Here is a 27,233-nt window from a genome sequence, read left to right on the forward strand (position 1 = left end):
CCTCAGCTTGCAGCATTTGAAGCTGATACTCAAATGCCCGTGGACTTTTAGGGAGGGAGATTGCCAGGAATTGCTGATCTCTATTTCATGGCTCACTGTTACTTCAAATTTCCATCGGATGCAGGGAGACATTGCCTGTGGGAACCTTCTGCAGGTGGTGTAGGTTTAACCCAAGTCTGTTCCTCAGTGCTGTTGTCCAGTGCTACTCAGATTAGTGTGTTGTAGCTGAACCTCACAGGAATGCAGCTCCGCCTGCTAGGACAATGGTTTCTTACTGTCCTCATAGTAACTAACTGGATGCGAAATCGGTGGTGGCTGTATCTTTGACCTTTTTTGTTAGTGTATTCTGTAAATTGAGTTTGAGTACTGAAGAAGCATTTTCTATTTCATGTACTTTTGATTATATGCAGTTTTTATTTTTTTACATATTGTTGTATTTATTCTCTTTTAAATTTACTGCAATTTTAAATTTAAGTAGTTAAATATTTTCTTGAGTTTCAGATTTATTGCTCTAATATTTTAGCTTGAATCTACTAAGAGGAGATAATTTTATAGAATAGTTTTACAAATTTGACATATAAATTAAAATCTAAGGGATATATAAGCTGTAAGGCTTTTTTTAATATGAAGCTTTCTTTATAATTGAAAAATATGCCTTACAATAAAATAATCTAGAGTACCTCTGGAAAAATAATGTCCTCTAGTTGACCAGATAATTTTTGTGTATTTAGTTAGTGATGATTCATTAAGAATTTTTAAGTATTCTTTTAATAACTGCAAAATGATTTAAAATACTAGTTTCTTTTTGTGTACTTAAATGCATTTGAGATTAATTTGAACATAAAATCAAATGGCTAATTTGTTATGTCTATAATAATGTCTTGATTAATTAGTGTGGCAGACAGTGGGTATCTGGATTACTGAAATTTCTCAGTTAACTGAAGGCTTATCTAATTATGCAGTGAAATTGTGTAGGATAAGATGCTGACATTAGGGGTAGGGATTTGTCTGTCAAGCTCTTTATATAAATTCACTGAAACCCCATTTTGTATCATTAGAAATAAGCATTGTATCAAATACAGAGCTTTAGGTTCATAATCCGATCATTAATTACAGTATTAGTAAATACACTTGAAGGAAATCTCATAGACTTGCACAGCCACGTGAACCTTTTGTGAACCTTTTCTGGAGCCAGGGTTTCTTAGCTGAGCAGTGAGATTTTCAGCAGAAGAAAGGATGTCTGCTGCTCACGGTTCCGATTCTGGTTGTGACCCAAAAGTCATTGAGATGTTCCCTGTTTAATCTTTGGTGAAACAGATTTTAGAATGACGTTAAATGATGAAAACGTGTATATATGTGATATGTATGTATGACAGATACTAGATGATTACATTGGTTTTTTTCATTTTGTTAAACATCTAAGTTCTCTCAACTACTAGTTGGCACACAAGGAATTGAAAGTAAAATCTGAATCTTCAAACTGACTGGTCCTTTTAATTTCTAGTGTTCGGCTATTGCCTAATTTTCAATGAACTTTCCTGTTTTCTGTAAGTTTGTCTCCTTGGTCAGAATGGTTCCCAGGAGATTTAAGACAGATGATTATTTATTTCCATGTAGATAGAATTATAATAGCTATAAGTACTGTAATTATGATTTTTTTTTCTTAAAGGAGGAATTCCGAGAACTTCGAGAACAGCCTAGTGACCCTCAAGCTGAACAAGAACTAATTAATAGTATTGAACAAGTATATTTTTCTACAGATTCATTTGATATTGTTAAATATGAGCTAGAGGTAAAAAAAAATTTCATTAAAACCTATCTAAAGCCTATTTTTTTCTAGTGATTGAATTTGTGAGTGAGATTTGAATGCTTTTTAGGGGCGTTATGTACTTTGATACCAGGATTGGTCTATAATGACCATATCGTAATTAAATGAACAGCATTGTTGCTGTTAGCATTGTTTAAAGATGACATCATTTTTAAAAATGTAAAATTAAGTGCAGCTGTAGAATATTGGTCCAGGAAACATATCCGTATTTTTGGTTTTTAACCATGTTAGTATGCTGCCTGTATCTTATTTTATGTTGACTAAATATGTTTAGAAAAGCTCTAAGACTTTTAATGATAAATGTATATTTACATAATTAGTTATATCATGTTTAGTCATAATAAATACCCGTATGCCATAATGTTTACAACATTGGCATTTTAAATTTATAGGAACTTCAAAAAATCAGAATAGTTAATTTGGTTTTAGACAAGACCAAATACAGTACCTATATAACACTTTATATGCAGCACGTACAAAGTCATTCCCCAATTCATCCTGAAGTTTCATCAGTCAGTTGACTGGTACTTGGAGCTTAACTTGGAGTTTCACAAGTTAAATGCTGTACAGTTTTGTTAGTTTTTCACACTATCCTCCGAAAGCCAATGTATAATTTAGAATGTATTCCAACAACTGTCATCATTACAACATAGTGTTTAGTTACCATTTATAGTATTAGAGGGGAAATATGTCTTGAGTTCTGTCATAAGACAGGTGGGGATCCGCCTGTGGCTGGTAGAGTGGGGGGTTGGGGTGAGGGACTTTTCTCATATTCTCCTGTCACAGGCCATGAAAGCAGTGTCTCCCAGCCCCGGGGCCAGGGGTCCCGATGGTAGTGCGGTTTCCTGGATGTGTAGGCTGCAGCAGTGGAGATAGGGGATGAGGGATGGAACTTGAGCATCCCTCAAGTTCCAGAGGGAGATAGAGGGGTGGGTAACAAAGATGTGCATGTGTGGAGGTTTTCATGTCTGCAGTCTAGTGGGGAAATGGGAGGAGAGGAGAAATGGGCGGAAATGGGATGGGACAGTATTTTGTACGCACAGATTATAGTTCTTAAGTCAAGAGGTGTGCCGGTGAATGAAACCAAGTTAAACAATTTATTTTTTACTTTTCCTTTATGGATTTGTTTTTTAGAAGCTCCCTCCTGTTCTCAATTTGCAAGAATTAGAGGAGTACAGAGACAAGTTGAAACAACAGCAAGCTGCAGTAAGTAAAAAAGACACATTTTTTTCCTGAGAAAACTAAATGAGACAGAGCAGAGAGGTGTGATGTTTGCAGATTTTATGGTTTAACTAATATATTAACATATTAAACAAATCTTATTATTTAATATGACTGACTCAAATGATACATTTATATTAAAATTTAATGCTTGTTCAGTTTCCGTCATATTTGGTACCTGACAGATTTGCTTCTAGAACTTATAGTTCTTTCTTTGGTATTCTAAATGTGATCAAATAATTTTGAACTTTTTTTTCAGATTACTAAGTATCTCTAGGTTTCTTGGTTTGCAAAACTACCTGTAGTTTTGTGATTGAGTTTTCTTATCTCAAAGATAAGTAGGTCCAAAGAGAATCTAGGGCTAAGATTCAGAAAGTCGTAATTCCAGTCACTGTTTTATTATGTGACATTGGCAGTTCACTTAGTCTTGCTGAGTCTCGTTTTGTCTGTGAAGTGATGGGTTAAGCCTGCGTTTTCTCTAATGCCGTAAAATTCTGTGATTCTGTATTTTCCTCATGTTAGGCTGAACTCCTTTTATAAAACTCAGACTATACTGTAGAAGATTAAATAGGGATAGTATGTGGTCTTGTTAATTTTTTAATATTAAAGGAGCAGTAGTAATAAATTTATTTGAATTTAAGATACGATTTTTAATAATACATCTGACAAAGGAAGATGCAGTCATGCACCGCAGAATGACGTTACAGTCAGACTGACCGCATACGCAAAGATCCCATATGGATTATAAGCAAAGATTTGTTTGCAATGTTGGAAGGAAAGGCTGGATCCAAGATGTGAATTTACTCCTAAATAGACGAGGAGGCTCAGCATGCTTGTCCACCTGCCCTGTGCCTGCTGGAGGCTGGGCCCGGAAGTGGGGGCGAGAGGAGAGGGCTGGGGGGAAACTCACTGCCCTTCCTTCTGTTTCTTTCTCTTTATCTCTTTCTTCCCATTCCTCCCTATCTTTTTCCCCTTCCGTCTCCGCCTCCCCCTCTCGTATTCCTCCATTCAGGCTTTATCTCTCTGGGTTTCCTTTGATCTCTGCTCTGCCTTTCTCTCCCCATCTTTTCCTTCCCTCTCTCTCTTCCTCCTAACATCTACTCTCCCCTCCACGCCTACCTCTGCAGCACTTCCTTTGCCCCCACCAACATGCATGCAGTGTGTGCACACCCACACTTTATCTTTTATTCCGTACTTTTACACTACCTTTTCTATGTTTAAATATGTTTATATTCATAAATAGCATTGTGTCAGAGTTGCCTACAGTCTTCAGCACAGAAACATGCTGTACAGGCTTGTAGCCTGGGAGCAATAGGCTACACCATACAGCCCAGGTGTGTGGTGGGCTAGACCCCGGGGTTTGTGTCAGTGCGCTCTATGGTGTTGGCATAATGACAAAACCACCTGCTGAAGCCAACGTATTGTTAAGCAGCCCGTGACTGTATACTTCTCTTGCTTTTGTATTATACCCAGACATCTCTCTGGGAGTAGCAGCCGTGGTGTGGGGAAGGAATTTGAGCACTAGAGAGTTGTGGAGTAAAAATATGATGTGCTTTTAGAGAATTAGATTTTAGTGAATGGTGGCATCTTTTGCCTTCTCTTTAAATACATACTCCTCCCTCTGTGCTTTGTGTGGTAATATTCTTTTGGGAATGAGCCACGTCACAAGGGCCGTAGAGCAAAGTGACCTTTGGAATTTGATAAACCTCGGTTTTAATTCTGGCCTTGCAATTTACTAACTGTGGGACTATGGGTGAGTTACTACTATGTTTAAGATTACTCAGCTGGAAACTGAGGAAGCGTATAACTCATTTCTATAGATTATCCTGAGTACTGATTGAGATAATGTAGGAAAAGCACCAGGTATACTGCCTGGCACAGTATAGACTAACAATGCCTGCATCATCTATTTTTTTAAAAAACCCAATTTGGTAAAATTAGGTGAGTTTTTGTCAGGGTTCATCTGTACAAATTCATATCTATACAAATCTATACATATATACAAATCAAAGCAGATTAAGAAAACATGAAAGGATTAATGCAATAAGTGAATGTGTGTGTAACATTTTGTTCTCAGTTGGCCTGTGGAAGGGGAGCTAATTTGGTTTCTTGAGCAAACATTCACTAAATACCTTGCATGCACCATGCTTTGTGCTAGACGTGATGCCTCCTATGTAATCTGGCAGGGGCTCCTGAAATTGTAAAATAAGAGTCTCATGTTCAAAATCATTATTAATTCTAACTTGCATATATTAACATTATTCATGGAATGAACTGAGAAAACCTGAGCTATCTCCATAGCATTCCAAAACAACATGTGTTTTCAATTGTTTAGAGGGAGAGGACCAAATTACTGTTGGTCTTCTTATGGCGTGCAAAAGGACCTAAAGGGAGCGAGGATGTTCTCTGTTTTCCAGATATTGTCTCCATAAATTCAGTTGATTAAACACTTATTTATCTTAACAAGTTCATCTTTAAAAGCAAATCCTGTACCCTTGAAAATGATTACCCTTTTGTGCATGTTAGTTAAATCAGATAGTGGTACTCATATTATTCACAGTCGTAATGGCCATTTACTGACTTTCTGTTAAGGAGCAAGTTGTGTACTCTGTGCTATATCTCTTTTACTAATTTTGTAGCCAGAGAAATACGTGTGGTCAACGCCTGCCAATATCTTCTGTAAAAGTTACTGGGTAGACCTGGGGACTATTCTTGCAAAAATGTTAAATGTAAAATGTAATAGGAAGCGTGAGGGTTTTTTCCTATCACTTCTTTTGTTTGATTGTGTGTTCTTACAGGTCTCTAGAAAAGTAGCAGATTTAATCCTTGAGAAGCAGCCTGCTTACGTAAAGGTAGGATAATATTTGTTACTTTCAATAATGAAATTTTAAAAATGTTTGACTTACTCTTGAAACTGTTGAAATCTTTTAAGTTATAATTTTATCTATAGTTCTGTAGCAATACATTAACTATTGTGTGTGTGTGTGTGTGTGTGTGTGTGTGTGTGTGTGTTTCATTTATTTGGGGAATTTACCAAACTGAAGAAATGAAAGAGTATTTATAACTGATTCTAAAGAAATGTCTTGGTTTTCCAAACTTTAGAATGGCCAGTAAAAATTGCTTCTATGTACTTTGTAACACTTAGATCGTTAATGAACACTCAATGGCAATATAACAGTCTGTCTTTAGAGTATGATAAAATTGGAATTGTCTCACTGAATCTTTTTTCATTAGAAAATCAGAGACTTCAAAGTCCATTGAGGTACCTACTAGTGTTCAAATGAAGACATTCATTGTCAAAGCATCTTAGCAAACAGAAATCACATTTGTCATATTCTTGATTACGTTGTGAAATTCTGTTGGGTAGAAACATTTAAACGGATATATTATTAGTATTTGTTTATGCCTTTGAAAAGCACGTTGGGTCTAAATTTCCTTACAAGCAATACTAACTAAATATTTTGTCATAGGTCATTGTGAAAATCAATTGAAGGTTGTCATTTTAAATAATTTTGTTGAAAAATGCCAATAGTTTTCAGGTACAGGTGTTTTTTTTCTACTTTATTTTCCAAGTAGCCTTTTCTTTGAAACCCACTAAAGTTTTTGTTAAAGTCCCATAGAAATAGGAAAGAAAACAAAATGCCTCAAACAATAACCTATATTTCATCTTTCCATAGGAACTTGAAAGAGTTACCTCATTACAGACAGGTCTTCAGTTAGCGGCTGTTATCTGCACAAATGGGAGGAGGTACAGCATTTGATGATATTTTGTTCTTTAAGCTGGAAAACATTTCAAGAAAAACTGTGAAACTATCATTGATAATTGGTTTTTTATTATGACTGTGGTTTGTTGAATACCATTCATTAACGGAACCTATGTTATGATCTAAGAAGGTATGTGGGAAATGGCTATAGATCTAGTTATGGCTTAAAAATATTACTATTTTTGTATTGCTTAGTGCTTCTCAAACTTTCTGCGGTGAAAGACCAGTTTTTCTTTTTTAATTTCCAACTTTTTGTTACAGACTGTTAGTTTTGTAAAATGTAATAAAAGCAAAATACTAGGGAAGTGGGGGAAAAAAAACATTCATCAAACATAAAATTGTTGTCAACTTTTGCTCTACATATTTGTAAACGCTTGTTCTGAATTTCTGTACTTTTCTTGTGATGGACCAGTAATAGTTTGAGGATTGGCACCAGTCCACACCTCACACTTAAAGTAATGCTGGCTTAAATTGAGTTGTTGAATGAATTTGTCACATAAATTTGTGATAGTAGTCACAGTGAGTAATGCAGGATACTACCTCATTAGTTGCCTATTTTTTCTTGTGGGTGGTATTTTTATTGTAGTAGAAAACTTTAACTATTTATTGTTCACTTTTGCAGACACTTGAATATTGCAAAGGAGGGTTTTACTCAAGCTAGTTTAGGCCTTCTTGCAAATCAAAGGAAACGTCAGTTGCTGATTGGACTTCTGAAATCTCTGCGAACTATAAAAACATTGGTATATACAAGTTACTTTTTAAAAATTAAAACTTAATTTTGTGGTTGAAACAGATTTTACCTTTGATTTTTGTTTTTTCAGCAAAGAACAGATGTGCGCTTAAGTGAAATGCTAGAGGTAAGTTAACAAGGCTTAGAAGTTTGGTAATCCTGGTAATATTAAATAGAAAAATTATAGTGAAAAAAAACACAGATGAGCATTTTTCTCAAATTGGTATATGGTATAAAGAATATTTTTAGACATGTAAAGAGCATTTTTCTATTGACATTATATGCTTCATTTACAAAAATTTGTTTGGAGAAATGTTTAGTTTGTAGCAACATGGGAATGTTAACCTCAGTATCTTTTGATTGTATTTACACCCAAATAGCAATAAATTGTTTTGTTTTTATCTAATATATGGTAGTGATTTAAAGTGTATGTCATGTTTTAGGTATGTTTGGTATCTCATATTAATTGGTTTTCTGAGTGAGCCATGTGTGTTCTCTTTGATGCTTTGTTAACATTCTCGATCTACTTCTCTTATAAGGTTCATGAAAGTTTAATGTTATATTTTTGTTTCCTCATTAATACTGGAGCTCCTTCGTGTAGGTATTTGGTCATCATCTCCGCATTCCCAGTGGTTTGAATTTAGATGAGAGCTTAAGGAGAATGGTTTTTAGGGTTTTCTGTATAATCTCTGTATTACTTCTAAACTATTAACCACTAAACTAGGGATTGAGAAATCCATATGAGAAATTCATTTGGCATTAAATTACTGTTTAGGTGCTAAAAAATATTCTGAGGCTATTAATGAATATTTCACTTTTTTCCAAATTTGTTTGTGTAAAAATATTGATTGATTTTTTTGGAGGTAGAACTGTTGAATGTTGATTACAAGTAAAATGCATATGGTTTTGGAACGTTTTATATAAACATTACTGAAAGAAGACATGTTCACAGTTAAAGAACACTTTCCTGTGAAGCAGCTTATGAGTAGAATTCTATATAGGCTTTATCTGTGTCATGGTCTCAGAGAGCTGTTACTGTGTACTTGAGAGAACAGAATATTTTTTCTGTGCATATATTTTAGGCCTGGACCTAGTTGCCTCTTTGTATTTTATTATTTATCTGTTGTTGGTATTCTAATCCTTATTTAAAAGGAATTAAAATTTTCTGGTTCTGTAAGTTTTTGGATGGAGTATGAATAGAAATTTGTTTTCTTCAGGGGCTTTAAGAAAAATGTTTCCAGTCTATTAACTTCTCTTGTTGTTATCTTAAGGAGGAAGACTATCCAGGAGCTATTCAGTTGTGCCTGGAATGTCAGAAAGCTGCCAGCACTTTTAAACATTACAGCTGTATAAGGTAAGGTAATATAAAAATGTAAAAGCTGACTTTATTGCCTGTTTTTAATGTAGGAGTTGTGCAACATACACTGATAAACATTAAAAATATTATATTAAGTGCTGTGTTTTAGCATTTCTGTCCATAAATGGGCAGTACAATAAAATTATAAATAATAATTCTTAAGATGTGAAAGATCAGATACTTTTTAATCCTCTCCTTTCTTGTCACCTCACCAAAACTCATGTTCTTTTCAATCTGATTGATTTTATAGAGTAGTGGAGAAGAATACATTTATCCATTCACAACTCCGTTGTATCGCTTGGGAATTCTTCCTCCTTAACTTCACCCAGTTTATAAATATGCAGAGTAGTTTGGTTTTCAGATCCACATGGTTCAAGTGTTTGGCTCACCACGATAAGAATTTGTTTTGGAAAATTTAAGTATGAACTCACTTTATGTGATAGTCATGTTTGCAACATTTAAGCAAATATGTATTTAACGTGTTACATCTTTTGTTTATTTATAAAATGTACAGTGTAAAAATAACCACTGCATTCTTTGCTATTAGTTCTAACTTTATTAATGGGTTTTGGTCTGCTTAAAATGAAGGTTTTGTATTACTGGTGACAGCACCTTGGGGAGGCTCTAATCCCCAGGTGTAATTTCCATCATTCCTCTGAAACCATCATAAATAAACGTACAATCTAAGTGAAATAGTGTGCTTGTAAAGCAAATCCCATTTCAAATTAAATTCATACCTATCCTAGAATATAGCCCCTTAGTTTCTCCTGTATGGAAATTCTGACAGTGAGCACGACGTACTGATATTGTAGATGTTTGATTGCTAGTAACTGAAAAATAAAAAGATTATGGTACACCAAAACATTAATACAGCTTTGAATTAGATTTTTTCTTTTAATATACTCTCACATTATAGGTCTCTGCTGGGTATAGGATAAGGGCTAGATATTTCCCCCCCAGAGATGCTATTTAAGTATTTATGGTATTTTTTTCTTTAGGATTATACATACTGAAGCAACACACTTTTCATTGGGTTAGGAAATACATAGTTGTGTGATAACAGTGAAATTTTAGTTTTTTTCCATTTTGACAGTGATTAACTGTCACTATTAAAAACTTGATGTCATTTACACTTTTTAAATTGAGTGAATAGAGAACGAGCTCTAGTATATTGATTATATTTAAAAATTTTAACAAGGGCTGTGGGGTCCTGAGAAAGCAAAACATACATTTAGTTCGTTCTGTGATGATAAATCTGTTATATTGAGAACAGCTTACTTATGATGGGGTGAACATAATTCAGGCAGTTACATATTTACTGAGCGTTTATTCTGTGCCAGGTGCTTTGCTTTGGAATTGGCTGTATGGTGATAAACCACACATAATATGACTAATACCATCCCTGGTTTTCTAGAGAACATAATCTATCCAGAAGAACCTGAATTGAGGAAGGCGCAAGTGGGATGGGGCCTTAGAGAGAAGGAAGAAGTTGAGAATGCAGTGGGAGCATTGGGATCTAACCTCCTTAGAGGTTCAAGGCTGAGCAGGACCTGAAGGGGGAGCAGGGGGAGTTAGCGAAGCCAAGATACGGGGCTGTGGATATGCGATTACAGAGATCACTGCGAAGCCTTTGTTGCAGAGACGCCAAGCAACATGAGGACTGAAAATGTCTGTCTATTGGCCTTATAGCAACCAAGACATCAGAGTTGACCTTGTTGGGGACAGATTTGATTGAAGTATAAGTGTAGAATGAGGGAATTTTACAAAAAGGAGAGAGAGGCAATTGAGAGGGAGAACCTTTAATAACTGAAAATTGATGGGAAAGAGTGAGAGGTTGAAGACTGGGAAAACTTAGAGTTATGTTTTAAACTTGGTGATTTACTGACAACTCGGTGGCTCAGGGAGCGGAGCTATTAGTTGGAATTGTTTCCACCAGCATTTTTCTCCCCCACATAGCAGCACTGTTGCCTTTGCCAGCCACCATTCATCCTGTCCAACCTGGTCTGCTTTTCTCCCCAACTCATATTTTAACCCTTTTGTTCCTAGTTGGGAGAGCGTGAGAAGTTTGTTCACTTCTTGCAGATAACGTGACATGGGATATAGCTATAGAGTTAGCTGATACGCGGGACAGATTAAGTCTATAAAAATGACAGGAATTTTATTCTAACTTCCTTTTATTTTTTGTCTTTGTTAATTAGATGCACTTTTTTTTATCCTATGCATTTTTCTTTCTTTTTTCTTTTCTTTCTGCTCTTCTAAATCCAATATTGAACCTGTTCTTGAGCTCTTTAGTTGAGTCTATTCAGACATGATTTATCAACACTTTATTCCTTTAATTTACCTGGAGCTGTAGAATTTAGCCAAAGGCAGAATTTAATCTTTGCTTGAACCTGAGTGAATCAGAGTGAAAAATCATTGGACACTGCGATAATCATAGGAATAGTAATTAATTTCCAACTGAATTTACACTCTCAATTTCTTTAACATTTAAATTTATTTTCATTTCTAGTTGATGACTAGAGAATCATGAAATTGCTTAACCACTCAGGTTTCTCATTTGTACAATGAGGTGAATCAATAGTCCTTATATTACAGGGTAGTTGGGGGATTAGATAAATACATATAGACTGTTTAACAGCCCCTGGCACATAGTAAGCATTCAATTAATATAGCAAGTATTATCTTAATTTATATTACTATTAAAAACTTTGATATTCATATTCAGTTTGATTTTCATATTCAGTTCTGTTACAGTATAGTTGGGTCTTCAAATACAAACAACCTTCAAAATATATTTATAAAAATAGAATAAATTGCTATCATTGCTGAGTGTATATGTATGTGTATATATATATACATATGTATACATATATATGTATATATATATTTCATTTAGAAATGTCCATTAAGAAAACCATGATTCAGAACATTGCTGGATTCTGGTGTGATTTTTTTTTTTTTTATTGCAGGCAAGTTAATATGTATAAAATACTTGCTTGTCTTCTTAATTTTTCCTTCATACATCATGTATTCCTCTTTTCTTTCCTAGTCACATCCCTCCTCTATTGAAATAAAATGTTTGGTAGAGTTAGCGACCCTGTGGTCTTAGGAGTAAATTACATGGAACATCTGAGGGCTGACTCTTACGATTCTGAAAGTAGGAAAAGCAGAATTCACAGATTTGCTTTTGCACAAAGAGCCATTGACTGTATATCTAGTAAGTCTCAGGTTATATGACTATATATTTTAATATATGAAATACCAAGTAATATGATGCACCCAGTCGATTGAAAAATGAAAGAAAATGGGTACCTCTTCAGTACCTTGTGTCTTCCTTGAGATGTGCTGTGTTTCATCTTCTTTAATAAAAGATACTGTAACACCAGTTTTATTCACTTTTATAACTGATGGGGAACATTTTTATATTGTTTGACATTTTTTAGTTGATTGACAGAAAGCTATATAGTTGAGGTTTACTGGGAATAAGAATCAGAGTGAGTTTATGTTAAAGTACATCTGAGTGAAGAATTTAATTTCTTTTTCACTTGAGATTTATCTAAATTAATTTCAAGGAAAGTTATTTTTAAAAGTCAAAACTGCTTTATTATTTTTCATTTCATTAGAAAGAAACTACTTGAGTGAACCTGAAAGCATTCTGGATTATACACTGAAAAGTTTGCATACCGTTAAAACTTAGTTTGCTGAGTGCTGTACTTTAACAGAGATACGGAGTCAGCCCTCCATATCTATGGGTTCTGCATCCACAGCTTCAACCAACCACGGATCAAAAATATTTGAAAAAAGAAACCCCAAAAAGTTCCAAAAAACTAAATTTGGATTTGCCATGTGCAACGCGAATGAATCCACACCTGAATGAAATCCTATGTAGGCCTGCCCTGCTGTAGCCTATACGCAAATAGAGGTCATGTGCAAATACCACACCATTTTTTATAAGGGACTTGAGCATCCTCGGGTTTTGTTTTCCGCAGGGGTCCTGGAGCCAAACCCCCACAGATACCAAGGGATGGTATTTATCATAATCATTAAAATATCCTCTTATTTTTTTCTTATAATGTTGACAGTTAAATGAAAATTGTACGTTGTAGAACTTCTTTAAATCATAGACTAATGAAAACAGCTTTTAGTTACCAATAGAGGAGGACTAGGGACTGCTCTTCCCCTGTTCCCCTTGGCTCCTTTCTAGCAAGATGTGCCTGCCGTCTCTTTCTCTAGGCTCAGGCAAGGGAGCCCAGCAACCCTGTTTGGAGTAGTGGTAGTGTTCAGGCAGTGAGTGTTTCTGTGAGGTCACCAGGCCTGCTTAGCTGGACCCATGCGTAGATCTGGGGTCCTTGTTGCTTGGGCCCAGTTATTGGTACCATGCTATTCTCATGCTGCCTGTACTCCTTTTCTTTTATTTTAGCCTACTTTCTTCTGCCTCCCTCCTCCATGCCACAGCATTTAAAAAATAATCTAACATAAAATCACATGGCAAAAATATAATATTTTAAACAAAAGGTAAAGAATTTCCTTCATGCCTCCCCCACCATTCATTCCCTTCCCTACTCCACAGCTCATTAATTAACTTTACAGTTGACATATTGTTTTCCTAGTAGATTTAATTATAATTTGAACTAATACATTCAGATAGCTTTTTTTCCCCTGATTTATCACTGATAGTTGTTGATGATCTGACTGTTCACTCCCTGTAATAAAATATCTGTAAGCGACAGGAATTTGGTATACTTTCTTTTACTTTTCTTCCTTTCTCCATCTTCCAGGTTTTGTTAGTGGAACTTATTTTTACTTGGTCAACATTATATTCTTTTTGCAACTATAATGGAATCTGTGTTTTTTCAATAGTTTACTTCTAAAAAAATTAGCCTAATAGAAATCATATTTACTGTATTTTGATTATATAAATATTACTTGCAGAACTAAGTAGCGTGATATGGGACTTAGAAAACAGGAGAAGTAATCCTTTGTCTTTAAATGAAAATTAAAATCCATTACTGTTTCTTTTTTATTATTTCTGTTGAACACTTTTTATTTTTTAAGGTCCTGTTCACCTGCTATCATTTTTTTTTTTTTGTAATGTTCTTTTTTTCTATATTGCTTTGTTTTGTTTCGTTACAGTTACCTGAGGTTTTTTTTTTTTTTTTTGTATCGGATATATGGCAGATAAATTTTCACGTTTTGAAATGATCTTAATTGAGTCCATAAACATGATTGAAAGAAAAAAAACTTTTTCTCAGGAAATGGAAGGTATTACTCAGTTGTCTTCTCGCCTCCTGTTTGTAGGACAGAGTCAGATGCCATTCTCATTTCATCACAAATGGTGTCTTTCCTTTAGACATGTTTAGGATGTTTCTCTTTTCATTTGGTGTTCTAAACTTCACCAGTTGCCTAGAAAAGTCATCTGTGTCAAACTCTGCTTCTAGATAATGAGACAAGAATAAGGTATTACTTAATGCTTGTCTGCACGAGGTGCTGTGTATATGACTTACTATCCCAAGAGCTTTTACAATTTATTTGTTCTCTAGGAGTTTAAAGTAACAGGCAGTTAACAGGCAGGACTGTGGGATAATATGCTAGTTAAGAGCAGAGTACACAAAGACTATCTGAGATGTTCGTGCTGTGAATGGCTCACTTCTTATAACCATGCAGGAGTGGGAAATACTGACATTTATAGGAGCAGCAGTAGAAGCTAGGCACCGTTAGCTCAGGCAGCACTGACAGTGCAGTAATTCTAAATTAGATTTTAATAAGGTGTTCTCACTAGAGCTTTATCTTTTTAGCTTTTAAAAATTGAATCATGGTGATGGTGATAGTGGTGATGGTTATGATAATAATATTTGAAATTGGCCTTTCTATGTGTCACGCACTGTGCTAATGATTTTCCTTACCTTTTCTTATTGAGCATTGATAAAATATTCCTCAGAGATGTTGTTACTATCTCTGTTTTATAGATGAGGAATTGATACTTTGTAAAATAAGTGGCAGAGCCAGGATTTAAACTTAGGTCTGTTGGAATTTGGAACTTGCTGCTTTGAACCACTACCACCCTGTACTATCTGCTAATGTACTAGCTGTTGTACACAGTGGAAGCTCATGCCTAGTAGGCCAGAGTTATATACTTACTAGAGGTAATTGTAGTTTCTACCTAAGCCTTTTTGCCGGTTGTGTTTGTTACTGTATTAACGTTAAGTAAGTAAACTAATGAAACGAGTTTTTGAAGGTTAAGTTGAACGCATTGGAAAAAGAAAACATATTGTTAAAAAATAAATTTCCTTTTGAATTTGTTGAAGAGGAGACAATATGAAAATTGGAGGATGTAAGGAAACTAAATGGGATTTGGCATTTGTATTGCTTTGCATTTGTCTTTAAGTTCCTACTTCACTGTAGAGAAACTGAAACTTGAAATTATAGACAGTTGATTTGTGATTGGATCCTATGAGACTAAGATGTTAAAACTCCAATCAAATGAAAAGACACGGCTCTGAATCAGAAATGGGTGAATGAAGTACATTTATACAGTTTTAGTTAAAACAGTCAATATACATGTAAACACAAACACATACACATACAAATATTCCTGTTTTAACTTTGATCAGTTGACAACGTAAAAAGTCTTCTGCTGAACTCCAGCACAGGCTTGGCAAACTGTGTCTTTAAAGGGACATGTAATAAATATTTTAAGCTTTGCAGGCCATAAGGTCTCGGTTGCAGCTATTCAGCCCTGCCCGAGTAGTCCAGAAGCAGCCACGGGCAACATGTAAACAAATTCATGTGGCTGTGTTCCAGTAAAACTTTACTTAGAAACGTAGACTGTTGTCTAGATTTCACTCCTGGGCCTGCTCTCTACTCTAGAATTACAATTCACAAAATTTGGAGATGTTTGGAGCATCTTTAGTATCCTTAATAACGGAGCTTTCTTTGTGGTGAATGATTGTGTTCTGGGTTCGGTCAGGGCTTTCTGAACAGAGGACAGATATCTGGGTTGATCCAAAGTGATCCTAGGAGTTCTGCTCATGGTTTGCAGGATCATGTGGACATTCATGGTACCTCAGGGTTGTTGGGCTTCCCCGTGTTTGAACATCAGATTTTCTGAGGTCTGTTGATAAACTGTCTGTCAGCTGTGAGTGAATTGAAACCACTGGAATATACTTCTGCTCTAAACTGACTGGAATTTTCATGGGCCATGGCTATGCACTATAAACTTACAAGTATAAATTTTACTTAAGTTTATTCTAGCAGTTTTAAAACTCTGTATAATCTTATTACAAAGATGTGATGATTGGGCAACTGGTATTCAGAATATAATATTAATAAAATCTTGAGACTTTAGCGCTGGAAGCAACCCTTTAGATCTAGCCCAGGAAACTGATGCTCAGAGATATTAAGAGACTTTACTTCAATCACATGACTCATTAACAGCAGAGCAGGGAAAGCTCATTAAGATGCTAATTACCTCTGTACCATCTTGTCTTTTTGTACTGTCAAACTTGTATAAATTTGATTTATGTACAAAATTTTGATTTTTTCACAACCTTTCTAGGACTCATTTTGCGAGAGTGTGTATCTTAGATTAGCTTTTTAAAAGAACACTACTAATGATTTATTTATGGATGTGTTATCTTTAATATTTTCTGTAGTCATGGTAAAAATGCCCCCAAAGTTGTTTATTCATTAAACTTGCAAATAGCCTTTAATAGCTTTTAACCTTCCGTCTTAGAACTAGTAATTTTTTTTTGACAATAATCATGCTTTTGTTTATCCAAATGTTTCTGAATAGATCCTTTTAACGTACTTTGAGTAATTGACTGAAATGACTTGAATTCAGGTTTCTAAATGATGGCTAAGTGTCTTTAAAGACTGTATAGTTAATATATTTATTCCTTAATCACATAATTTTATACATGTATTTTAATTAGTAGTAAATTGTTGTCAAACTGCAGTTGTAACTTTTGGAAGCATTTTAATACAGCAGAAATGTTTGAGATAGAAAAAATATTGAGGTAGAAAATAGGGGCTAACAGAATGATAGTAAAATTTTGCCATTTTTGTTTGAATGGAAAATTTAGCTTTGTGCAGTAGCAGTATTGTAGCCAATGAGGTTTATCCGAGGCGCAATTATTGCTAATTGAAAATTTGACTCAGCAGATATTTATTATCTGCTCTGAGTCAGGGGTAAGTTTAGTTTGTCCTGCGAAGTCACTGGGGAATAAACCACAGCCTTAGAGAAATAGTCACAGATAGTCCTTACAATAATACAAGGTGCTGTAAACAGAGCGTAGTGAAACTTAGGGAACAGTTAGTTAGCAGGGGAAGACTTCTCAGAAAAGACATTTGGATTGGGCTGGAAAGATAGATGGACATTGGTGAGTAAGAAAAGGAGAAGGTGTACTCTAGTTATTGTGAACAATACCTGCATGAACAGAGGGTGGGGGAGTCTAGATTTTGTTTGGGAAATTACACATAGTCCATATGACAAAAATACGGGCACTGAAAGCGAATGGGAAGTTAATTTTTCATGTTAGTTGTTCAGCGTCTTACATGCCATACAAATTTGGGGCATTATCCTGGGCTTAATGGGGAGCCACCAAAGGGTTTAAAGCAGTGGATTGATGTGATTTTATTTCTGCTTTGCTTAGGAGCTGCAAGCTGTCTTTAGGGACCAAGCAGGTAACATATATGTGAAGCTGCCAGATATGAGACAGCAGGAAATGATGAGGCCCACAGGACTGGCCTAGGTCTTGCCGAAAGTCTTTCACAGACAAGCTGTTTGAAAACACTGGTCTGCCAAATCAAACAAAATCCAACCTGACCCCTGCTCAGAGCTATGCCAGAAAGTCTTTGGAGGATGTTGTACAATGTTTGGTACACAGTAGGTCAGTGGTGTTTGTCAGATAAGTGGATGGATGTATTGAAGGGTGGTGTGTGTGTGTGTGTGTGTGTGTGTGTGTGTGTGTGCAGAGATTCCTTAGGAGGCTATTAAGATAATTCAAGCCAAGGTGACAATGCTTGAGTTAGGACACAAAATTGAGAAAGGGAAAGGGAAAGAGTAAGTGGATATGGGAAATGATGGAATCATCAAGATTTGATTACCCAGTTACATATGAAGAGAAAGAAGAATTAACGATGACTTTGAAATTTCCAGTTTGAATTGAATGGGTGCTGATGATATGAATCAAAAGAGAGAGAACATGGGAGAAGGAACAACTCTGGGAAAAGATAATGATTTGCGGGGGAGAGTGAAGAATTACTTACTTCTTTCTAAGTGCTAACTGTCATAACTATACTCTTAGGGGTATTATTTTGAGGACGTTAGAGCTCTCATTCTTATTTTCATTCATTCATTCATATTTTTTGGGGGGGCAAAATTGTCCCACAATGATAATTTTAAGGAAATCTCAGTCCTCCTGTCTATAGGTATTCCCTTAACCTGTATTTGTGGTTATTTTTTAGGCATAAATCCTGTTTAGAGACCATAATCTTTCTAATACCGTGTTTTCCCGAAAATAAGACCTAGCCGGACCATCAGCTCTAATGCGTCTTTTGGAGCAAAAATTAATATAAGACCCGGTCTTATTTTGCTATAATATAAGACCAGGTATAATATAATATAATATAATATAATACAATATAATATAATATAATAAATAAAATACCGAGTCTTATATTAATTTTTGCTCCAAAAGACGCATTAGAGCTGATGGTCCGCCTAGGTCTTATTTTCGGGGAAACACGGTAAGGTATCAATACTACACCATTGGTTGTCAAAGGATGTAGTTTTGCTCACTTTCAGAATATAATCTCCAATTCTCAACTTTAATCAAAAGTGTGCTAATGATAAATAGTATTTGTAGAAAATGGTCTAATTCCTCTAGACGTTTGGACATTTATCCTTGAGGTCACCAAAAACTGGGTATTTGAATTATTATTGGTTTTACTTATTTGGCAAATAGCTTAATATCTGTTTCTATCTGTATATATCACATCACTCTGGTGTTATCTCAACTTGCATTAAAGGCTCTATAAGAAGCAAATGCAAGGAATCATTAATCCATTATTGTATTTTCTGTAAGGCTTTGCCAAGGGTGTTGTGCCTTAGGAGATAAAGGTTATTGTTCCCTTTATCAAGACTGGCAAAATTTTCTCTCAGAACTTAATGCCAGCAAAAGTGATTTTTGTTTGTTTGTTTTGGTTTTGGTTTTGGTTTTTTCTCCCCCTTGAGTTACTGGTATGTTTTGACATTATGGATACTGGATTGTGTACTTGGCCTCCTTATTGTTTTTGCTGCTAGGATTTTGAAAGTCAAATTTATAATCAGATAATAGTTGTAAAAAACCTTGTATGATTTTGGTATACAAAACTACATCTTTCACTTGTTCTTAATATTTTATTTTAATTTTGCCTCAATCATTTTTGTTAAAATGTTTTCTCTATGATTGTATTTATTTTGTTACATATCACAGGTCTTTTTTAGCAATGACATAATTCAAATAATGTTAGTTTTAGCCTTAAAGCACCAGCACAGCCAACTTCATTTGTGAAACAAGGAAATGAAGGCTTACTTCTCTTAGAAAAAAAAAAATATATATATATTAGTTTTTGTTGTTGTTGTTGTTTTTCTAACCTAGGGAAAATTAAAGGGAATGAAATCAGATTCAGTCACATATCCCAAGTGTGTAACTCAATCAGTTTTTACAAAGCGAACATAGTTATGTAATTACCTCCTAGAAATAGAACATTTCTAGAACCCCAGAAACTTCCTTTGTGCTCCCAGTCATTATTCTCCCAAGGTAATCACTGTTCTGGCTTTTGTCACTAAAGTTAGTTTTACCTATTCTGAACTTTATAGAAATGGAATCATACAATATCTACTTTTTGTAACTGACTTTTTTTGTCCCATATCATATTTTTGAGATTCAGGTGATACATTTTCATTGCTATAGTATTTCATTATATAAATATGTTACACTTTACCCATGTAATTGGTCGTAGACAATTGTGTTTCTTCAGTACTTTTGCCTATTACAAATAATAATGCAAGGATTGTGTGTGCATTTCTGTCAGGTACATATCTAGGACTTCTGCGATATAGAATGTGTATTGAGTTTCAGTGGATGTTACAGTTCGAAAGAGTTCCCCTTCCTCTGGCATTGAATTCAGTGTTCCATATGCTCTACATTCTTTCCAACATTTGTTGATGTCATTTTTAAGAAATAGTTTTAGCCATTCTGGTTATTATGGTGTCTTATGGTAGTTTTAGTTTGCATTTTCTGAATGCCTAATTGGAATGCCTATTTATATTTATTGGCCAATTGGATATCTCCTTTGTCAAGTATCTGTTCAAGCATTTTGCCCTTTATTTTAATTCTGTTCTGTTGGTCTGTTTATGTATCCTTATGTCAGTACCACACTGTTTTGTTGCTGTACCTGTATCGTAAGCCTTTACCTGTTTTAGTGTATGTCCTCCAACATCGTTCTTCAAGATATTCTTGACTATTCTTAGCCCTTTGAAAGTCCATGTAAATTTTAGAAGCAGTTTGTCAGATTCTATAAATAAATAAAAAGGCTGCTGATTAGAATTTCACTTATTCTAGGAGATCATTTTGCTGAGTACTGATATCGTAACTATATTGAAGGTTTTAGTCTGTTTGAACAGTATATACCTTCATATATTTAAGTCATCTTTATTTTAGCTCAATTTTATATTACATGATTTTTATTAGATTTTTTCCCAGGTGTTTGGTTTTTTTGAAATGGGATTTTAAAAAAATGTTGTTGTCTAATTCCTTGTTCTTAATATATAGAAATTAATTTTTTTTGAAATTTTACTTTTTATCTATATTATACATTTTATGTTTAAAACTTGCTATCAGTTTTTAATTCTTAAGTTCTGAGTTTTAGCTATAGATATTCTTTTGTATTTTCTACTTACACAATCCTGTTGCTGCTAGTAATGGCTCCTATTTCTTCCTAATTCATTTCCTTTTATTTTTTTGCCTTATTGTAGAATCCACAGCACAAACTTATTGCTCATACTATAGATCTGTAAACTTATTATTTATTCAGCTACCATGTATTTATTTAGCATTTAGTTTGTCTCTTTTAAAGACAGATACATCTAACTCTCTGTTTTATTTAACAGTGAACTGAATTCAAAGCTGCAAGATACTTTAGAACAAATTGAGGTAAGAAGGATTACAGCATAAGTTAAATGGCTTTTCATTGTTAGAGGTTTTGAACAGTGTAGATGCACTGTATGTTTTGACTTCTTACTATCAGTGTTTCCAGATCACTACTTTGTTGTTTTTCATTTGGAATATCTCTTCATCTTCAAGTTAATATTAACCTGCTGGTAAACTCAGTAATACTTTCAGAATTATGAGACCTGAAATCAGTGTTTGAAAATATCACCATATCCAGAAAGATGCCCAAACTTGTAGTCATAAATATGTTCTCATGTAAGTTATAGCCAAAATACTTACATGTATTAAATATTTTGATTATCAACTACTACTCATTTTTAGTTTAGTGAATTTATTTAAGAATAATTATTGGCTGATGAAAACCCTCCTAAATTCCTAACCTCATATTAATATTTCATACAAAAGTAGAAATTGGAAAGGAAAAGATATGTCATTGTGAGCATGAAGTCTTGCTTTTCTTCTTACATTTACTCAGAGTTCATCTCTTTCCTTAGCAATCTTTGCAAAGCAGGGTATTCATGTTAATAAATTTAATAAGAATTATTTGTTTTTTTTTCTTATATTTTGTTATTGTTTTTTGATAACAGTATTTATAAAAGTTGCAGCTGGGCTTTCAAATGACCTATTGTGAAAGTAGTTTTTGATCATAAATGTAATTATTTACTAGTTGTAAGAATGACAATTTATTTGACAAACACAAATATAACTACTTTGAAAATCCTTTAAGTAAACAGTCACTTGAATATTTTAATGAGGACTTTCATTTGAAAACCTAGTATTTCTTCACTCTTAATATACAATATTTTCTGTACTTATGTAGAAAAATCCTTATTTTAAAATGAAATCACTGAAATGGAAATCCGATGCCTGATCACTGTACTGTACACCTGAAGCTGACGTTGAAGAATAATGAATGTCAACCATAATTATATATATATATATATATAAAATATATATATAGTTACATATAACTATATATATATTTACAAGAAGTACAGCATTAGGAATAGAGACAGTGGAAATGTAATGGCTGTGTGCGATGTCAGAGGGATAGTGGATGGGGGAATGGGAGTTGTCACTTTGTGAGGGATATAAATGATAAATGTCTAACTATTAACATTGTTTTGTGCACCTGAAACTATTTAAAAAAAAGAAAAAAAAATTTGTTGCATTGAGATATAAAAGTACATACCTCTAAGGTCAATGTAATTTTGTTGAGAATGACTTTTCAGTGATTAAAGAAGGATTGTTTTATTTTTTAATAGTCCTACAAATTCAATTCATATCATTGTAAGATTTTAGTAGGCGTCTGAGGAAACATAGAGTGAAGTAAAAATAAAAAAGTTCTTTAGTAAGTATTATACTTATTTTGTGTCCCTTGAAACACTAGGCATGGGTTTTTAGAAACATTAGTAACATCTTAGTAAGCTTCATTATAGTTGGTATTAAATGAGAATTATTTATATTTTTATTATTTATTTATTACAAATGTATTTAAATTTATTATTGGCTATTAAATTTGGTGTGATAGTAAGTGTGTTTAGATATTAATTAAAAGTGAGAGATTAGTCTTAATATTTTCTCTTCATTTTGAAAACATAATTCTTTAATTGCATCTTGTCTCCCGTTTTAAACACATAGGAACAGTTGGATGTAGCTCTTTCTAAAATCTGCAAGAATTTTGACATTAACCATTATACCAAGGTTCAACAAGCTTATCGACTTCTTGGAAAAACACAGGTTAGTTTTGAAAGGACGTTTACTTTTTTAAAAAATCAGGAATCTGTTGATCTTTATGATTGCTTAAGTCTGAACATTACTAATATAGTGTCCTTAAAGTTTCATTTAACAAAATAAAATTTTAAGCTGTGACATAGTTGTTCACATAGGCTCAGAATGTATATAAGTGTGATTAAAACATTACAGAAGTTTGTTTTGAACTGTGAAGTAAGTGTTTGTCAGGTTTTCCCACCATTTTGTGTAGGTTTTCAAACAAGTATGTATATGGTAAGATAATTCAATGGGAGAGGATGTGTAGTGTCTTTTATGTCAGCTTTTGGTCCTGAACGAGAACTTCTGAGTTTGGAGCTTCATGGGTCCTAGATGGGCCAGCATGACTCCCTCAGAGTGGTATGTAAACTTTTGTGCATTGTGTATATTTGTAAAACAGGTAAGTTAGCATTTATCAGGTTCTGGCATTTATCATTTCAAAGAGTTCTGTTATCCCCAGAATGTCCTCCCACAATGCATGGCTTTACCTACTTTGACTGCTGAAGAGCTTCCTTGAAACATGGGCCATGGTTTGAAAAGTTAACTGTACCTTCTGTGTGTACAGGATTACACACGTATCTTTGGAACATCTAGACATTATAGATACGTTTTCATCCCTTAAATGGTCTCCTGTCTTAGAAATTTAAGACTTTACCAAACCATTTAAACTACTAACATTTTAAAATCTGAATATTATTAAGATATTTGGTTGTTTATTGTACTTTATTAATTTTCATGTCTTAAGCTCTACCTAGAAAAAAATTGAAGAAGGAAGATACTCGGTAATTTTGAGGGACATGTTGGAAGACCATTGAAAATATGATTTTAACTTCTAATTTTCCTCATTAGAGGAATTTTTTCACTCATTAAATGTGTATTGGTACCTACTGTGTGCGTTGCTCCAGGCACCTGGATATAGGGCCTCATGTGTCTTACCTTTTAGTGAGGAAGACAAACGTTAAAGAAAGAAAGAAATATGATGTCAGGTGATAACAAGTGCTGTGGAGAAGTATATATATACATACATACATACACATACATACATTCTAGGGTAAGTGGCTAGAATGATGTAAAGTACTGATTTGTCTAGGATGGTCAAGAAAGGCTGCTCTGAAAAGGTGACCATTGAGAAGCATCCTGAACAGTGTAAGGGAATGATGGCAGAGGGAATCCAAAGGTGTGATTATGTGTGACATGTCTCAGAAAGAACAGAATGGGTACCAATCATAAGTACAGAGCAACAGAGCAGCGTTCAGAATTCAGATTTATCTTTAGTGATGTGATGTTTTGGTTATTTGAAGGGTTATTTGTAAATAATCAACATTACAATTTTAATTTTATGATCTTAGTATTGTAGCTATAATCATAAAGGCTTTTCCCTATGTTTTTTAAATCTGTTGAAATTTATTTTAATAACACGAAATTATATTTTCTTCCCATAGACAGCAATGGATCAACTTCATATGCACTTCACTCAAGCCATTCATAATACCGTGTTTCAAGTTGTTCTTGGTTATGTGGAACTCTGTGCAGGAAACACAGATACAAAATTCCAAAAGCTGCAATATAAAGATCTCTGTACAGTATGTATTAACTTAATTTGCTGTTTATATGTCTCTCTTAGTTTTTAAATTCACTTTCCATTTTCCTCATCTATTTTTTGAAGATGCTACTAAAATTGAAACAAATACGTTTTCCAAAAGTTCTTTTTCTCCCATATTATTCTTTTTCTCATAAAGAAACTGGGAAGATTTGGTCACACTCATGGTAAAGGTTGATGAGATGGTACTGATTTGTGGAGTGCAGTTGTTTATAAATGGACACTTTACCCTTTCATAGCTTCTTTCACTCTTCTCTCTCAGGCTCTTAATGCTCTTGTATGATTGCATCTAAGATGCTTCTAAGGAATCATCTTTGCCAGTTTCTCATACACACTTTGACTCATTCTTTTTGGGTGAATAAATGCTGTTTCAGTGTGCATCTGTTACCAATTTTTCTTTTTCATTCTTAAAGAAACCTAGATCTATATGTAATATAACCCACAGGTAAGGAGTTAACTTGGTAGAGCTCTGTTTTAGAATTGGTGGTACTGATGGACTGATGTAGAGTGTGAGGAAAAGAGAATGAACATCTAGGAGAATGGTGGTGTCATTTGCTTTTACAAGGAAGACTGGTCTGTAGTGGAAATTCGTGAATTCTGTTTGATACCTATTAACATTTAAGTAGACTCCTTGAAGAGGCAGTTGAATAAAAAAAGAACCTCTGGAGACAGAGTTGAAGTTACAGATTTGGTAGTCATCAGTGTCTAATTATGCTTAAATCATGGTACTAAATACCGCATTTCCCGGAAAATAAGACCTAGCCAGACCATCAGCTCTAACGCGTCTTTTGGAGCAAAAATTAATATAAGACCCAGTATTATTTTAATATAATATAAGGCCCAGGTCATAATACTGGGTCTTATATTAATTTTTGCTCCAAAAGACGCGTTAGAGCTGATGGTCTGGCATGGTCTTATTTTCAGGGAAACACTGTAGGAAGACTGGGGAAATGGGTATAGATAAAGAAGATCTTAGGGTCCTCAGCCTGTGACCTTCAGGGACTGGGTAGGGGAGAAGGGACCTGGAGAAGAGTTTGAGAAAGAGCAGCTAGCCAGGTAGGAGGTAAAGTAAGAGATGGTGTCGCAGCAGCCCTGTAGAAGGATGTATCGTAAGAAGAATCGACTGTAAATCTATCTCAGATGCTTCTGTGAGTCTGAATAAGGTGATATCACAGAATTGATACTTGATTTGACAATATGGAGGTCATTGTTGACCTTGGTCTCTAATTCTAGCTCAAGATTTTTCTCTGTCTTTCACTGGAGACTTGCATGAGTTTTCTCTAATGTCAACTTAGAAAGTAACAGTTCTAGGAAGTAGATACCTATTCTCTAGTGTAATTATGTCCAGAAATTCATGTGAAATTAAGCTCATCTTCATTCTTCAGTGAGTTTAGTGGTCAAAAGTTCAGGTTATGTCCTTTGGGAACTGTGGAGAAATATCCTTACTTGAGCTACAACAAATATTCCAGAAGGATATTATTATGTGTGATAGATTAAGGATTAAGTTAATAATGACAGTGGATAGTTGTTAATATAGCTAAAAAATGTCTTTTTAAAATCACTTCATAAATCATGAGGAGTTTCACAAATTTTATAATTATTAACTTTAAGTGTGATATAGTTGCATAATTACATTTTTAAATATCTAGTTTTAAGTGCAGCCATCACTTAATGAATTTCACTGATTTTGAAGTGTATTTTATTATTTTATTAGGTTGATAGTATGTATTTTTCCCCAACATTTTATTATAAAAAAACTTCAAACATACAGAAAAGTTGAAAAATTTATAAGTAAACACTCATATAATTACCACCTAGATTCTACCATTGACATTTTATTAGACTTTGTAATATATACATATCATTTCTCCATCCATTAATGCATTTAAAAATTTTTTTTATTGGGGTGACATTGGTTAGTAAAATTACATAGGTTTCAAGTGTACAATTCTGTAATACATCATCTATATATCACACTGTGTGTCCACCACCCAGAGTCAGCTCTCCTTCCATCATCATATGTTTGACTCCCTTTTCCCTCTTCTACCACCCGCTTCCCCTTTAACCCTCTGGTAACCACTAAACTGTTGTCTATGTCTATGATTTTTTTGTTTGTTTTGTTTGTTGCTTTCAGTTTTATATCCCACATATGAGTGGAGTCGTATGGTTCTCGACTGTTTCTGTCTGACTTGTTTCACTTAACTTGATAATCTCAAGATCCTGTATTTTTAAATTAAATATCCAAACAATCAATTTTATTTTTGATTCTGTTAGTGTTGTTGCTACTAATAGATGATTTAAATAGTAAAGCAATTTTCAAGTGAGTGATTTTTCTGTTAAAACAAAAAATAACTTTTAATAATTAAAACAAACATTTTAAACAAATTAGACTTTTGTCCTTCAGTCTTCTTGATTTTGGTTAAATCTGGTGTCTGGTGTGTGTGTTTTAGTTTGTGTGTCGTGTATTTCGTTATCATTAAGCTTTTATATACTTTTAAGTCAAAGACATATTTGTGCTCATTCTTCTTGAGAAAGTCCTCTGTGCATTTATAAATATAAATTGTACTTAGCGTATACATTTTTATAAAGAAAAATTTGTGCTGAAGGTGTTTCACTTTTTAAAGTGAAAACTTACTGTAAAATAACCTTTTGACATATCTGTGTATATTTAAATTATCATATAATAAAGGACTTATGTTTCTTGATTTCAACTTGAGTAAATGCTTGTTAAAATTACTCCCAAGAAAT

At 34.0% G+C, this 27,233-nt stretch overlaps 1 protein-coding gene and 1 non-coding gene across 2 annotated transcripts in view; both read left to right on the forward strand.

The window, feature by feature from the left end:
- The window catches only part of VPS50 (VPS50 subunit of EARP/GARPII complex), a 115,671-nt gene that overhangs the window by 18,770 nt on the left and 69,668 nt on the right, over positions 1-27,233 (forward strand). Inside the window, exons 3-12 of the mRNA XM_019729711.2 lie at positions 1,670-1,792; positions 2,963-3,034; positions 5,848-5,901; positions 6,727-6,797; positions 7,436-7,553; positions 7,635-7,670; positions 8,815-8,897; positions 21,055-21,097; positions 22,757-22,855; positions 24,328-24,468. Coding sequence (XP_019585270.2) covers positions 1,670-1,792; positions 2,963-3,034; positions 5,848-5,901; positions 6,727-6,797; positions 7,436-7,553; positions 7,635-7,670; positions 8,815-8,897; positions 21,055-21,097; positions 22,757-22,855; positions 24,328-24,468 — 840 coding nt within the window. The remainder of the gene's footprint in view (positions 1-1,669; positions 1,793-2,962; positions 3,035-5,847; positions 5,902-6,726; positions 6,798-7,435; positions 7,554-7,634; positions 7,671-8,814; positions 8,898-21,054; positions 21,098-22,756; positions 22,856-24,327; positions 24,469-27,233) is intronic.
- LOC141567038 (U4 spliceosomal RNA) lies at positions 16,980-17,121 on the forward strand. Its single transcript, XR_012489436.1, has one exon. It is a non-coding gene; the product is annotated as a U4 spliceosomal RNA (small nuclear RNA).

The sequence above is a fragment of the Rhinolophus sinicus genome, linkage group LG09 (genome assembly GCF_036562045.2).
Source record: "Rhinolophus sinicus isolate RSC01 linkage group LG09, ASM3656204v1, whole genome shotgun sequence".
Taxonomy (NCBI): domain Eukaryota; kingdom Metazoa; phylum Chordata; class Mammalia; order Chiroptera; family Rhinolophidae; genus Rhinolophus; species Rhinolophus sinicus.